This window comes from Gobius niger, assembly GCF_951799975.1.
Source record: "Gobius niger genome assembly, chromosome: 20".
In the NCBI taxonomy this organism is placed as follows: Eukaryota; Metazoa; Chordata; class Actinopteri; order Gobiiformes; family Gobiidae; genus Gobius; species Gobius niger.
This window is the reverse complement of record NC_136871.1, coordinates 18,118,351-18,135,703: the sequence shown is the minus strand read 5'-3', so window position 1 is coordinate 18,135,703 and position 17,353 is coordinate 18,118,351. Positions and strand designations below refer to the sequence as shown.

At 39.4% G+C, this 17,353-nt stretch overlaps 1 protein-coding gene across 1 annotated transcript in view; it reads left to right on the top strand.

Moving 5' to 3' along the window:
* Nucleotides 1–16,738, top strand: part of rnf123 (ring finger protein 123) — an 84,671-nt gene extending 67,933 nt beyond the window's left edge. The window contains exons 39-40 of the mRNA XM_079578326.1: nucleotides 11,668–11,753; nucleotides 14,397–16,738. Of these exons, the coding sequence (XP_079434452.1) occupies nucleotides 11,668–11,753; nucleotides 14,397–14,496 (186 nt within the window). The 3' untranslated portion in view covers nucleotides 14,497–16,738. The remainder of the gene's footprint in view (nucleotides 1–11,667; nucleotides 11,754–14,396) is intronic.
* Nucleotides 16,739–17,353: the final 615 nt, after the last annotated feature.

The following is a 17,353-nucleotide window of genomic DNA, read 5'->3' as shown; positions in this document are numbered from 1 at the left end:
CATCTGCAACACAGCTTCATAAATGGCTAACACACAAGCTAATATGCTAACACACAAGCTAACCCGCGTTTGGATTGACTCACCACTCTGGTCCATCGCTGTTTACATTATGGGACTCGCGTTGGTTATAAAAGTTAATCCACTTTGGTTCTGGCGAAGGTTCCCCAAACATCCATCAGAGAAAGTCACAGAAAAACACCATTGTGGTGATAGTCGCTGAATCCCAGAGAAAAAAACAGCTTCTGAGAGAGTGGCCTCTTCTTGAAAAGGTTGAATAAACTCCCGTCCTCTTAGCCAAACTTCAGCGCTTCTTTTTCTCCGTCCATGACATTATCGTTAGGTAAGAATAAAGAACAGGTGTGTCCAGATATAACGAGCTCCATCTTCACAGCTGCAGCGCAAACATGACTGATCAGTTCAGACGCTCAGGGGATGTGTTTGTTTTGGCCTCAGCTGACCTGGAAGCACCTCGGGCACATCCTTTTTTTTTTTTTTTCCCTTCACTTTTTTTTTTCTCTTTGTTTCTCTCTTACAACAGAAATAATGAAAAAGCTGTTTTACAAATTAAAATCAGGCTGCAAGACATTGCATTACAGACATCGAGCACTTCCGTTCCGCTGTTACGACACAACTGAACAGGTCAGTCGTTCACCAGGAGAGGGCGGCGCAGCTGCTCAGAGAGCAGGATTCAGGAGGATTGCGGAGAGCTGCGTGAATGAAGCCGCAAACCACTCTGGGGGTGTTTTTGATAAGGAAATAGCATAACAACATGGCTAAAAGCTCTAAAAAGTCGATTTTGCATGATATAGGACCTTTAAGGGGAACAATGAAAGGAGATGTGATCCGAAGCTGGCAGAAAATGGTTTACTCCATAAGGCACCTTTTATTGAGCACCTTTTAGGACTTAGAGCTTTTTATGTATGTGAATGTGTATGTTCTTGACTCACATTGATACAAACCTCCAAGCAAAAACATGCACTATGAATGAATGAGTGAATTAAACTTTATTGTCCCACTTGGGGAAATTTGCTCTGGGCATGTAGTGCAGACTCAGCTGATAACGTACAGACAACAATCAATAATATCAAATTGGTGATAAGAATAAATTAAGTGCCGATTTGTACATCGTGATGAATAAAACAATTAACTATTGGTTAATCCTCCGTCCAGTTAATTCTGAACATTCTGGCTGGTATTTTCTTACCACAGGCAAGGCAATAAATCAACATGATTTCAATTGGCAAAACACTAAAACAAATTCATTATGTTCTCACAATAAATTAAGGACTTGACTTAAATTACACACTGAAGAAGAGAAAGATTGAACTTTATTTTCTTTTTTATTCAATGTTGTGTTAACACAGTAATAACATACTTATATCATAAACTCACTCTATGAATATAAATAATACCGGTTAATGCTTCTGTAGCATGTGTTATTACCGTATTTGGCTGGTTGCTGCAGTGTGATGCTCTGTCACAGAAGGAGTCTTACTACTGCGATACCATGCAGTGAGTTTTATTGTGTAAATGGAAAACGAAGGCATGCATTTATTATTATAATAGGCCAGGCTAAGTGACACATAAGAAACTTTGATGGTTCCAGTGCTAATTTGGACAAGTCATATGCTTTCAAAGACACTGATGATGAATACTTTTTTAAATTCCAGGATAATTGCAATGCTCGCAAGGAACTCCGACCCTCCAAATTGTGCTCTCAGAGTTCCAGACACCCTTTTAATAATTGTGTTTACAAGCAGGCAACTTTGCATGTTCCAAACTGCAAAATGATTTCAACATCACTCTTATGCCCTGAAAAAGGAATGTCATATTTAAATTATGTACTGACTGAGTAGTAATCGCACTCAAACACTAAAAACAACTGCAGCTGCAGCCAGAGCCCACCAGTGAAATGAATAATGAATCATTTAGACAGACTTTTACCATTGTTGTGTCAAACACCAGTGAAGCAGGTCTGGCTCTTAATGGAGTGTTTTTGAAAATCATTCCATTTCTAAAAGAAATTTGAATTTATGTTAATGCACAGGTGTTGTGTTAGTGGAGAGAGACGTTTCAGCGGAACGTGTTTGGACTTTTCATAGTAACTAGAAATGGTGTAAAATATTTATGTACTGATACAAAGTTCTCGTATTGTTGTGGACGTGTATAAGAAGGGAACCATGATTCATGGGGATTGTCTTGGCTGCTGACAAACAAAACTGAAGGGAAATTACCTGTGTGATATTTTGGTCTAAAGCTAAAATTGTTGTGAACCATAGATTCATACAGCACCGAGTCATACTAGGGTGGTCTGGTAAAATAGCACATGTCCTTTTGAAAATCACTGCTTTCCGATTCTCTTTAGACATTTCCTGGTGACCTGTAAGCATAAGGAATAGGCTACCGTTTTTGCATACAGTTATATTATGTTAGCTTAGACGAGTTGATGCGTACCTGTCTGGTCTTTACACGTACGCTCAGTCACGCAAAAAGACCAAAGATGTTGTTAGCGTTTCGCCTCGCCTCCTCTCTATGGGGCCAAACGGGGGTGACCCGACCAAGCTCCTCCACGTTTCCCATATTTAAATATGGTTATGTGAGTAGTTACACGATCCAAGTATTCACACAAAATTCAACATGTCCATTTTCAAAGTGGATAAAAAGGAGTACTATATTAGTATTACTATATTAAGGCGTAATTATACCTTAGGAGCACTTGGACATCCACGCTGTAAAGTCAAAGTGGTCCTATGGTATAATTGGCTTGTTCCTTTAAGCTCGCTAAAATAAAGTTAAGTCAAAATTGGGTTCTTAAGGACGTGACAGACCAGCTCTTCACAGTTGTAAACAATACTTTCCCACAGTGGCATCAGACATGTTTGTATCTATTGTACTAATTCATTGTCTTTCACAACAGACAAGTCTAATTGTAAACTGTTTATGGATTTCATAGTGTTTTAATATGTAAATCCTGACACCTATCAAAATAAGTTGTGTACGATTAAATATATCGACTTTGGTCACCTGCATAAAGAGAGCTGAGACAACCTCACAGGTTACATCTCAGATTCATCCTTTTATCCTCTGTTCCTTAGCCTGAATACATTTTTGTCTGCAGTCTATAAAGAGTCTGATTTATGTTCAAAAAGTTTGTGTGTGTGAGAGCCAGCAGGACTGAAGATGAAGCATTCACAGACATTACGTGCCTCAGCCTGGTGTGTGTCCCTTAGACAGTAATCTAATTCTTAACAGTGCTGTGAATGCACCGTCTTTAGCCGCCAGCGTCTTATTAAATCATTAGAGTGTTTGAAAAGCTGTCGGATTGGTTAGGTCCACTTGTTTGATGTCTGCTTTGTGCTAATGTTTCCATAGACTGCCGGAGTCACTGCTCTACATGCTGTTACATTGCGCAGGCTTTTGTCGAGGGATGAAAACTTGTTTACTCGTCAGGTTCTGCACTTTAGTGTTGGCCATGACAACGGGTTTGGATGTCACGGCAACCGGATCCCTCCTCATCTGGCGTTGGACGCTGTAATCGTTTTCTTTAAGCGGCGTGGCACGGTGCTGGCAGGTGGGAGAGGTAGTAAAGGCGATGATGACAGCTGATAAAAATCGTCCGTGATAGCCCGGCTGGGTCTTGTTTGTGCACACCGCGGCACAAGGTTTACACAAGGTGTGAAAGGCTCAGTAATCTGGTATCTCATGACTACCAATGGGTTGACCTTTTTGGTAAACCTACTGGGCTTTGTTGATGAAAGCTGTTGGCTCCATCATATTCTGCACATCCAGCTTGATTTTCAGTTCAAATCTTGGTAGTGTTTCTGTGTTTAATATTTTCTCTGTAGACTTAAGAAAAAGCAGTTTTTCAGATATTGCTCTGAGGCCCAGTCTTCGCTAAGGTCACTAGGCCGTTAGAGAAGCATCAGCATTTGTTCACCTCCCATCCCCGACCAATCAAAACATGACACGAGAAAATAGGGCCTGAACCAGAAGGTCGGCACAAGGGAAGAAAAATCATTACTGCATTGCTTTCTTCACTTCAGTTGCAGTTATTTCACCATCTAATTCAATATTTAGCAAGGTGTTACTATCGATGTTGGACTGTTTAATATTGTACACAACAAGACCGCCATGCTGAAACCCGTACAGTACATTTCTTATTTTAAACAGGTACTGGCCAGTGTTCACTATGATACTAAAAGGGATCTTTGCTGCACTTCAGAAGCAATTATTTTTGTTGGGAGTGAAGAAAATGTTTTTATCTCACATTTATAACTGAGCAACAAATAGAAGGTAAACCCTAGCTTTGTGCTTGTAGATAACCTTGAATTATTGGACTGCACTAATCTAATGACATAAAAATGAAGTGAGGCACTTAACTAATTTTTTTTTTTTTTTTTACAGTGTCAATGTTGGAAAGTAGCTTCAAGATTCTCAGTCTGATAAAGTTATTACCACAATATTAAAAGTGCCATTCTATGGGAGACAGAGTTCAATTATAGAGCATGTCGTCATCTCCTGATAAATCCACTATTGCTGGAGGACATTGTGTCTATATGCAGCGAGTCTTCAATCAGGAGCAAGAACAAATCAAAGCTTTAGAAAGAAGGGAATAGGTCAGAATGTGGAAATTCACTTGTATTCCTTATTACAGGTATTAATCCTTTTCTGGGCCTCTTCTTTGTGCTGCTCTGCTCTTATCTCCTGTTCGCTCATTATGAACTTGACCAGAACAATGACCTTTCCCCCTTAGAAATGTTCCACTATGCATAATTACAGGCTAAGGAAAGTTCAGGGCGTTTAATTGTGAAGCCTAATGGCTTGGTCGATTAGAGGCCATTTTGTGCCCTGATATGTATATTATATGTACGTGTATTTATTATAGCAAAATGATATCCTTGATGATGATGCTTGGCTAATTCATTATTTGTAATGTAACCCTGTGTGCCTCTTTTTAATAATGGTGGTTGAACATTAAACAAAAGTTTGTTTACATAAAACATAATTTATTTAGTGGTACAAGACAGTGGGTTAAAAATGAATCAATAATTGTTAACATTGTCAATTCATCATTAAAAGAACATTTCCAGAATGTGCACCCCTCAAACAATATAGTACTAAAGGTGAGACACTAGATTGCTGACATAAGCATGAGGGGAAAAAATGCATTGCAAGTTCCATTCTAGGTTGGTTTTATGACGTTTTTGAATAACCTAGTTATTTGTGTTAAATCTGTGAATATTCTAATTTCAGCATGTCTTTGAGGGATATTCAGAAATTCCGCTGAAAAAACCTTAAAAATATGTATAAGACATGAAAATGTGGTGTTTTGAATATGATTTTTATGTACACTATTTACGTGGACTTTCCACAAAGGAAAATGTATATATTTGGATTAGTCGGGAGATTCTGTGTGTCAGGTGGATACCAAACCTGACATTGACTGAAGACGTTAAAGCAGTACTAAGTAACTCATTACCTTCACAAATCCTTATCATAGTCCCTCGGGGGGTAATACAAGTGTTAATGGGATGATTGGGGGGTCTTTCATCTCCCCCTGGTGTCTCTGGCCGAAAAAACACAATTGCAACTTTGCTGTCACCGGGTCGGAGTCGCCAATACACACTAATGGAATCACAAAGAAGAAGCTAACAGGCTAACGGGCAAAACTAACTGCAGGCTAGCGCCACTTAAACAGTATTTACAGTCAAGAGCTAAAAAAAAAAATCTCCATTGTGTAATTGGATGTACAATATCCCTCTCTCCCTTTGTCTTTTCTGCCAGCGTAGTATTTACTCTCACGGACAATTAATAAGTAAAAAACGCATCACCTGCAGTGGCGCTTATGGCCTCTAGGGCACAACTTACTCAGTACTGCTTGAAGAATGTTGAAAAAAATCTAAATTGACCAACTTACATTGTTCTAAGCACTCATCCATTACAAAAATGTGTCATAACCACCGCAACTTCTTTTTTGGCATTTACCCGTAACGTCCTTCACGAGTCACCATGCTGCTTAACTGGTAGCCCACTTTAATACACTTGAGACCAGGCCCATTTTCCCTTTCACCTAGATATTTCAGGATTCTTCCTGATGGCTGCCACCCAATGCTCCCAGACCAGCCTCATAACCCTTGTTCTCCTGTGGACCCTCCTACTCTCAAAGCGTCTGGCGCTTGGAGTCCATTTTTGGCATTTAAGTGCCGGCTGGTGATGAGGACGTACTTATTACGCAGACTGAAACTCTGACCTCTATCTACATTACTTGCTTGCTGTGTCTGAGATTTTCGCGCCAGATTGTGTTGTGCTATTTATTTTGTCCCCGCTCCCGACAGTCTGCAAGCGCTTTTTAGTCCTCGCTCCAAGTATACAGACACGTTTGCAAGTGGAGACTTGAATGCTAATTAATACACAAACTAAGGTGCTGCATGTTGTACTTTTTAGTGGTGGGACATACGTGACAGAAGGTTTATATTGATACATTATGATAGAAGAGAAATACAAGTTTCCACAGATAGGTTTTTTTGATGTTCAAGTTTCCACAATATATGTAAAAATATCTCGAAAAAGGAATGGAGGCCACCGCACTGTATCATATCAGTAAAAATACAAAAACCTGATTTGACCTTTGTAACTTCCAATTACATTGCTTTTCAAACTTGGAGGGCAAAAAAATACTAAAAGGCAAGGAGAAGCTGAGGCACTCTGTATATGCAGGAAACAGAACATATTTCTGCATATACAGAGTTGCCTTTCAGTATTAAAAACTATATCCTATGGGAAAAAGTTGCTTGTTTTTGTCAATTTACTTTAGTTTTAAGTTTTTTTTGTTTTTGTTTGTGTGATGGGAATTAAGTTTGAGGAGACATGGTTTGAGACAGGATGACATTTATAGAGATGGGATTCTTACTTTAGATTGATGCCACGGGAAAAGAAAAGAGTAATGAGATAGAGAGAGAGTTAAGAGAGGACGAGGTGCAAATAGCCTTGGCTGTGTATTCAAATAGTGAAAATAACATGGTTACGCATCATTGAGTTTAATGGTATGCACAACCTTGACGTTTTACCCATTTATACCTCAGGTGTTGCGTCTTTTCATTTCTCACTGTCTGGTGTGGCTAAAAATCCCCAGCTCACCCAGTTTTCCATTAGCGTTACCTTTCAGAACTAATGCTGATCATTTGTCTAAGATGGCGGGCTGAAAACAGGGGAAGCTTTTCTGCTTTTTTGCCCACATGTACACACACATGTGCTTCAAAACTACAAACTCCCGCAGGCTTCTTGTCCCACACAAAGGTCACTTATCACAACTTGACAAGAATGTACCTGCAGCCGCATATCAAGCACATGCACAGCAGGCCCATTACATTAGCAGTGGGATGAGCTACAATCTTCAATCAAGCATCATGCTTCTGCTCCACAGGGTCAGGCAATGGACATTGTTCATGGCTTAAAGGTTAATGAAGCCCTTATGGATTGAGCCACCTTTACTGATCTTTTATGGAAGCGAGTAGTAAGACAAATATTGCAGAACATTACAGCTCAAAATCAAAGCCTAGGCAATTATAGCTAGATTAAACTTTGCTAAAACCACTGAAGCAATGACAGTGAAGATCTTAAATTCAACAGAATGTACCTAGTCCCCAGACCTGGCCTCAAAATTAAAATCATTTTATGTCAATCTAAAAAAGCCACACTTGTTTTCAGCGTTAAAACCCACCGTGTAAGCCTCATATTGCACAAGCCACATTTGCAGGAATTGGCATGAACATTTTTCACTTGATTTGCTCTGCCCAGCTGCCACAAGGAAATGCACTGTTACTCGCTTGATCTGGGTGCTTTGTGTGTGGCTCTGTGAGCACATGATGACAGAGCCCAGAGCAGTGTGGGCTTCCAGGAACAGAGTCCTTTCATTTCCACCAGCCATAAAAATCCATTGAGAAGACTGGCCTCCATCTGTCTCCCCTCGCCACTCTCATCTTTTTACGCTCTTTGAACTTTGTCTGACTTCGGATTTATCACGGATTTGCATAAAGGAATAAAAGATCACTTGATTACAATATTATTATTCCACATTATGTAGTGTTTTTTCGGATTTGTCAGTAACCTACTTTGGGCAATAATATTGATTAATCCAATTTCAATGTTCTTCTAATTTTCGCACACAATGTCAATTATATGAAGACAAATTGTATGTATTGCGACGTAAAATCTCCAAATTGGTGCCTCTAGTATCGTTATTAGCCAAATTATTTGCTTCCATCTAATCCTTATCTTAACTTTATCCATAGATTACCTTTCAAGGAATGTGAACAAGCATGTTACACTCATTTGTAAGTGAAAAAGAGTTCTCACAGACCTACATTAATCCGTAAACTCCGGTCAATTATCATTTCCCTACATGTACGTCTGGGCTTGATCTCAGTGGCTGCGTTACATCGGTACATCGGACTTACAAAATGCCATTCAGCGAGCGGGGGAGGCGGGTGTTGTAGGTGACGTCAAGCATTTGCCTTGTACGAAACGAAGTAAGTACGAGGGTATGGTAAAACCAGGCTACACAGCAGCACGTCAGACCTTAAATGTTAGTTTTTAGTTTTTACAGTTCTAAATATTTTATTAAGACTTTTTTCATTTTGCCAACCTGTCCTCCCCACTGCGTCTGTTTTCTGTGGGCTTGTTTGTGTTAGTAAGCTGCAAGAGTAGTGGGTTCACATGGTGGGCAGCCTGACAGCACATGCTGTGCCACCCCACAGAGTAAAAACAGCCAGTGTCCCCAACTTTGAAATTGTTACTCCAAAAATAAGGCAACTTTTATTGGTTTATTTGCTTTATTAAGTAAATAAAGTTAAAGGGACTATACAGAGTTTAAAAATGAGCTTAATATTGAAGCTGCAGTTACGCATAAGACCTGAGGTGGCAGTAGTGAGTATAAAATGACAAACTTGCATCTAGCCCCTTTAAGAATAAATCCTAAAGCCATATTCACACCGGATTAGAATTACATAGAGGATGTTGTCAAACTGAAATGACCCAAGGACGTTTTTTGGCTATGACGGATAGATGATGACACTGAATGATGACAACGAGCATTTTATTCATTTGTATTCCGAGCACTGATTGTCTGGTTTGTTTGTGTATGCCGCGTCATGTGTCTCATAAGACTAACTCCTTTAATCCTTTCGCTCTGATACAGCCTCCTCCATCTAAACACATTCAAGCTTTCCCTCAGAGCCTCCATATTGGTTTGTCAAACTTCACCAAGACAATGCGGTCGAGCTTCTGGTTCACGTCTGTCACATAAACAGCAGCATACGGGTCGGGGGAAATGCTTTGATTATGTAGATTTTATTACGCAGGTTGAAAACTTCCAAATCACCGACATGGCCGATTCGTATGGGCATAGAAACTCTGAGGACGTCAGTAATTCTGCTTTTTACGTAAGGTCCCTTGGTAATTCTAATCCTGTGCGAATAGGGCTTTTACACAGTACAACCTTTACTCAAAGTTGTTCTTCTGACAACCACACAACTACACAAACAATCTTACCACAGTATGGATGTGACAATAACAAAGGACCTTTGAACTTCTGAAGTTCTTTATTTTTCCAGACCTTCAGATCGTTCAGACAGAGGAGAATGCACTAAATGCAAAAAACAAGATGCTTTTCATTTGCAGAAACTTATTATTATTTCAATGACATTTTGTTAGTAGCTGTTATGCATATTAATCTGTGCATATGCTGCTTCAACCTCCCACTAAAATCACGCCACCTGCTTAGAGCTTTTCTCAGCTTTGCTTGACAGGTACTCTCCTTATGTAACCAGCAGCTTCCAAGGCGTCTCTTCCCTTTATTTATTGAGAATTACGTAACACTGTGTCATGTCATTAAAATGTTTGATTTGATCAGGCGGCACGGTAGCACAGCGCTTAGTACTCGTGCTTCACAGCTAGAATGTCCCGGGTTCGATTCCCACCTGAATGGGGCCTTTCTGTGTGGACTTTGCACATTCTCCTCGTGTCTACGTAGGTTTCCTCCGGGTACTCCGGTTTCCCCTACCACTAAAAACATGTACAATAGGCCAGGATGTGCGTGAAAAACATGGCTCATTTGCTCAAGGAATTGCACTGAAGTAATAAGAAGTAATAGTTAAAGAAATATCCTTCACTTTTCGTTGGTGAAGTAATCAGTGGAAATACATATGGATAAGTTTGGGTTATTTCAGCATGCAGAGTACACAAACACACATAGAAGATAAAAAGGGTTAGGTGAGAAAGAGGAGTGTTAAATGGGAGCAAGATAATGAGCTCCTGGTGAGCAGGTGACACCAGAGACTTCCAACGGATACAGGAAGAGGAAGAAGTGAAGACATGAAGGAACAACAGATGGAAAGCTGTTAGGGTGCAAATTATACAATGCATTCAATTTGAACTGAAGCAATATAGCCCGAGGGACTTTATTGTTTGAGGAAACTACATGGCATAAAATAAAATTGCCAAGCGAGATCAGAAAGGAATAAATGGCTTCTTTGTGGAGGTGGATGTGGATGTGGAAGTTGCCGTGGGTGCAAGTGTATGCCATAGAAGCACAGCAGAAATATTCATACTCTGATGATACAGGGTTCTTCATGTAGCTCAAAAGATGCATTAATTAAATGTACATTGTAGGTTTTTGCCCCCTTTTACTAAACAAATCTTGACATCAAAGTTAATGAGAAAACGTTCAGAATTTGACGTATCCTTGTCTCTTGCAACCGGGGTTTATATGGGAGATTGTTAGTGAGGCAGGTTGTTGGTGGAGTATAAAGTGTATAAGCTGCCAAATAAACATGGGATGAAGAGTGCAAACCAACGAAAGACTGGGAGTGTGAAGACTGGGTGTGACTGTGATCTCGACATCTCCGAGTGTTATTCCATTGGCACATGTGGTGTTAACTCAGAGATCCCAAGATGCATGGGAGGGCAATATGTGCTAATAATAGACAAAGGGAGATTGTAAGGCATCAAATTCTTCAACGGGCTGAATTTTTATCACGTTAATATGTTGTTTTATCATCACGTTAATACGTTGTTTCTTCTTATGTTATTTCTTCATAAACAATATCTTGATAAACTTGTGAATTCATTTTTCCATTTATGATCGCACATTGTCCAGGCCCCGAGACAACAAAACACCCCCACACCACGATTCTCCCTGCACCATACTTCACAGTGGGGAAAGGGTTGTGATGTTGATGTGCTTTTCCATTTTTCCTCCACACATGATGTGTGTTCCTCCCAAACTATTCAACCTTCCTCTCCTGTGAATGTTTACATGTTATGGCCAATAAAAAATATGATGAAATGTAAATGTAAAAGCAGACACTTTTTATTCATCCTTGTGATTTTAATGAAGATCAGACCATATTTCATGACCAATTTAGGCAGAAATGTGAGAAATTCCAAACGGTGTACTCACTTTTTCCTCCCACTGTATGTCTGTCACCTGCTGATGTCATGAGGTGGTGTTCCTCATTGTTGTGTTTGACCATGTTGGTGGTAGTGTCTGACCTGGCCTCTGTGCCACATTCATTTTAGTTTCTAACACTGAAACACCGGTGTTAAGGTGTCCAGTCATTCCAAATAAAGACTAAGTAAAGCATAATATATCATGTCTTTTTCTTGCAGCCGACCAGTGAAGAAGACCTCTGCCCCATCTGCTACGCTCACTCCATCTCTGCAGTCTTCAAGCCGTGTTCCCACAAGTCGTGCAAGTGAGTCCAAGAGCCTCACATGGCAATACTCTCACACCTGCATCTGTCTGTTTGACCATCAGCCGTGGAGAAAGAACATACATTTTGAATAAGGGAGTGGACTGGATTATGAGAGGTAAAAAAAGAAGAAAAACATGAAAGGGAAAAAAAACAGCCTGACTTAAACGCTGGCGCTGACTTTCATTTGAATAACAGCATTGGTGGTGTTATCAGTTTCAAGGGAGGGCTGACGGGTCAAGGGAAGTTTTGAATTGTTGCACTGAAGGACTCTTAATAGCCTCCCAGGAGAAACTGAAGGACAGTTTCCTTTTATACAAAAGCGCTTTGATGTCCATTCTCCGTATGTGCTATTCACCAGCTTTATGAATTCAATACTGTAAACGCGGCTCAAGAGATTTCAGCTACCGTTGGAATGTAAATGTATAATCAATACGTTTTCCTGTTATTAAAGTAATAGGCCACTGTTTTTCCATACTGAGATATGTCCTCACTGGGGGTGTAACAATGCACTGTGCCACAGTGCACCGCAGAATGCACTGTATGAAAGTGACGGTGCAAGTTTTAGTCTATATTTCTTAATATTTAAGCTAGGTGGTGCCAGTCATGTGTGTATGCGCGCACCTAAACACAGAGTGCATGTGTGTCATTATCACTTCAAACTCCACACCTGTATTGTTACATCCTCCAAAAATACCTGAAATCTGCGTGGCTTTGTAAAAGTTGCAGAGTCCTGCAGACGACCAGGCTGCGGCGAGTGAAGATCCAGTGCACCAGACAAATGCATAAGATCAAATCTTGGTCATAATCCACCACAAAAGCTTTGTTTCCAATAAAGCCCACATGTAATGTTGTCCAGGAACAGGCCAAACATGAGCCTCACATCAAATGCGCTGCTCTGACCATTTTAGCTGCAGTGTTTGGAGGCGAAACTGAAACTTCAAGGAGCGCAGGCCTGCACTGCGCTATTTTTTTGTTATTTTTTTTTACATTAGTGCACTACAGTTTGGTTTTCTGTTGTGTTTTGTATTGTGAGCTTTTATTATAAAGCAGCTCTGAGAAATTATAAAGCATTTATTCTGTGACTATAAATACTGCCAAAGGATGAACATTAGCTATTTTATTTCATAATGATAAACAAAATATATACAGTGCCTCACGAATGTAAGACGACGAAAGACGAATCGTGACAAATACATCTCTGTCAGGACGGGAAGTGTGGACTTGTGAAGTGAAAACAAAGGGAGAGAGGGATATTGTACATCCAATTGCACAAAAAAAACTTGGCTGTAAATACTGTTTAAATGGCGCTAGCCCGCAGTTAGCTTTGCCTGTTAGCCTGTTAGCTTCTTCTTCGTGATTCATTAGTGTGTATTGATATGACTCCTACCCGGACACCAGGGGGAGATGAAACCCCCCACCAATCATCCCATTAACACTTGTATTACCCCCAAAGGGACTACAAAAAGGATTTATTATGGTAAACGAGTTACTTAGTACTGCTTTAAATACAGTTACGTTAAAAGTTACATGATCTAAGTATAGTTACACAAAATTAAATATATAGAGTTTCTCAACGAATTTTCTACTATGGATCGTATAACTTTTCACATTGCTGTATTTAAATAGGGAAAACTTGGAACAGCTTGGTAGCTTTTAACTTCACCCCAGTTTGGAGCTTTACCTATGCTGGGAGAGGCTAAATGTTAACAACATCTTTGGTCTATTTGCATGACTGAGCGCACTCAAAATGACCAGATAGTTACGCATCAACTCGTCTAAGCGTAGGTAAGAACATATCTCAGTATGGAAAAACAAACTAGGCCTTAGTTGTTGAAGTAATCGGTCTTCCCCTGCTGTTTTCCTCAACACGTTAGAGACCAAAGGTGCATTCATGTATTAAAGACAATTCCCTAACTCTGTGTTTATCGATTTTAAGGTAATCGAAAGTCATCCTTTTTAAAACTTCACATGCATGATTGGGAGTGCGTGAAAATTGAATTCATGTCGAAGAATACGGGAAGGCTAAAAATACTTGTCCTGTGTGTATTGTTATTGAATATTTCATTTGAAAATACACCACCCACACACACACACACACGCACACACTTGCACATATGTGAGTCAGCTGTTTCCTAACTGCTGATACTAGACAAAACCTGCCACACCACAGGCAGCTGACCTTGGTCCAATTCATATCTCAATGCATATTTCATGTTATCCTCTGGCCAGGCTTGATTTAGCTTAGCTGGCACGTCTGCTCAGCAGCCTTATGGATTATTTTGGCTTTGATTGAGAACGTTGTCACAAGGAGCACCTGCTCAGCACTCTAAGATTTGTAATGGAAATATGTTACTATAAATGAACTTGGATCTGGAGTAAAAATGTGCCCATAACGGTACACGATGTATGCATTTTATAATAGTTAATAATTTAGGCTGCCAGAAACAAGTGAGATCATTGAGAAAACCAAACCTTGTGGTAGGCCAATTACATGATCACGCATCACGCAATGTTTGATTTAGTGTCATTGCATATTTCAAGTATCCCAAATCAGTTTGCAGTGAGTGAAATATAAAGGTATACACCATCTTTTCCTCTCTGATAAGTTGTTATTGATTTTCTTGATATTATATGTGTTTTCAGAGCCTGCATCAATCAGCATCTGATGAACAACAAGGACTGTTTCTTCTGCAAAGCCACCATAACAGGGGTCGAGGACTACAGCAAACCTCCGGGCTGCTAACAAAATGTAGGAGGATACACTCTCGGAGAAACACACAAGGCTGCAAGACGCATTCAAAACAATAGACAAAATCTTTGGGACTTGTAAAGCAATCTTCAAAAGCAGTTTGTCTAAAGCTCTATTCTCAAATACATATCAGTGAACCCAAAGATGTTACAAGCTTCTGCACTGTATTTGAGTAAATCCTAGTTTGTCAATGAAAGGGAAAGTCATAATGTATTAGCTGGAATAATAGGCGTATTCAAGATACTGTAGATTTATTGTCAGTATGTGACTCTGGGGGAAAAAAGCAAATGAGCATCACTTGAAAAATGCTTGACTTTGTACGTATGTTATCTTGCAACAATGGTATTGTTATGTTTACTCAGAGAGCAACTATTGTAGCTCATATAAGATTCAATTTTTTACCCAACCTTTTTAATTTAAAATCCAAAGTCTAACAAAAAGAATAGCAGAAAGGTCAGAAAACATCTGGGGATTCTGATTTAAAGCATTTCTATGCATAAACTCTAAAAAGCATGATATGAAACACAACATAACTCACTACACTTTATTTGTACAGGTTTATACAAAATATAGATATATGTATAATCATGTACAACATCTGTGGTCTACTTCAAATGCATATTTGTATTTTATTTCTTTAAACCTAAAAATAGGTTTAGCTATTAAATGTTCCAAGAGTTGTCACAGTTACTGTTTTTTAAACAAACCTTGTGAAAGCAGATCACAATCAGACTGCAGAAATTCTTGTGGGTTTGTTGTTATTGCAGTGAAGTGGACCAGTCAGAAATGAACACTGAATCCCTGCAGCCGGGCTGGCTTCAGTTGTTTCAAAGTTGAACCAATTGTGAGGGTTAGTCAGAAATTACAGCCAGATTGAAACATTTTAAATGAACAGTACATTTAACTTGCTATGAAACAAATATGAATTCTTGTTTACAGTCATATAGACAGTTTGCATTTCCGTACATAACACTCTTTACTGAGCCAAAAGCTTTTTTAAATGACTGTATCAATTAAAAATATACATTACTTGCTACATAGGGTGTAACTATGGCTATTTAAATCGTATTAATAGTGACGACCTTGCTTTATGCTGTTTGAGGCGGTAATTTAGCATCTTTTCTGAAATTGCTGACCTTTTTATATTACTGACTGTCAGTTTAAATCACATTCATGCTGGTTGTGGTCAAATTGAAAAATAGCTTGAACCTTGCAACTTGCTTGTATCAGGTGTCTCCTCAGATATTTACAAGACAATAAACTGATTTATTATCATGTTGAATAGAAAAGATGTGAGTGAGCGGAGACTTTGTTCACTGTACAGCACTGATAAAGCTCATTATAAAGACAAGGCTCTGTAAGTCCCAAATAAAACTGGAGCAGAGGCTCAGGGGCGACAGCGCTGTCCTTGAGTGTGAGGGGGTGTTGTCATATGAGCACAACAACTCACAACGACCTGCCAGGACACGTACACACTCTTTGCATCACCTTAGCTTGTGCCAAGACACTCACATAGATGGCGGTAGGTACAAGTGTACACCCATAATAAAAGTCATTCATTATGTGGCAGGGAGGAAGTTAAGAGTCATTCTAACTGTATAATCAGGACAATAAAGAAGATAAATTAGGTCTGAGGCCGAAAGCTTTTGTAAACAATTCAGTCATAGTTTGTTCATGTCCATTTAGAATTCGATTTATGCACTTTGGCACCTCTACAGCGGAGTGTTTCTTCAGTTCACAGATGAGACGGAGCCTATATTGGGTTATTTCAAACTATTTTAATCGGTGAGGTAGATCTATATCGTATCTTGTTGACAAAATGAACTTGTTAAAGTTTGAGCATAGTGTCACAGCTAAAGGTGATATGTTTCTACTTGCTAATAGCTGCATTTAAAGCATGGGGAAAGCCTGTCTGCCTTGATCAATGAATAGGATTTGTGATTGTGCTGTATTGATTGTCGGCCATTCCAGGGTGATGTTTAAAGACAGCAAAAAATCCCTGAGCAGTTTATTCTTGTCAATTTTCTGAAACTCCACTTGAAACTATTGGTAGTGATGAGGTACCAGTGTCGTGTCATTAAAGAATACTTATTATATCTACATGTATTATTGCACATATTGCACTTATGAATTTTACATCCACGTTTAGATTACGTCTTGACCCTTTAAAGTGAGCAAACTCCTGTAAAGAGTCAGGGTTGAATGTTAGAAATTCAATGTTATCATAGAAATCCTCTGTGTAGGGGGGTACTAGCAAACATTGCCATAAATTAACGTTAACTGAAACAATATAAAAAACATAGCCGTGTCCAAATGCTTTTGTGTGAGTATATTCCAGTATTTTAAAGTTCAAGTCTCCATTGTTTTATTTCTGGAACGCACCAGGAATCCCAGAAATTTTTAGTGGTTTAAGACACAATCCAATAGGCCCACACAGTGAATGTATAGAACAGAACGTCTACTTTTGCTTTTGCATTCTTGTGCATTTTTCACCTCTTGTTCATTTTCATTTGTCTATCCAAAGCTCGTAGTAAAGAAGCTGAATGGAGCTCAAGCAGAGGTTTTGTCTCTGACTGGGAAAGTTAGTTAGTCAATGGCATGCCTTGTGTCCTTGAGTTTTGGGGGGTAGTGGTACTTAAACGTGTGTATTCTAAGCATGTACTTGAGTGAGCGAGTGTTTATCATGTGGGTTTACAGAGTGCTCTTGTTGTCAAATGAGTGAAACGGCTGCACTAAGCAATATTACACAGGCTGTTCTGTTTGTTTTGACATTTACCTTATTGTGGGATCGGGTGGGACATAGGTTTAGTGGAGAGACAAGCTCAAAGCTCAGCCTCTTCTTTGTGAGTGC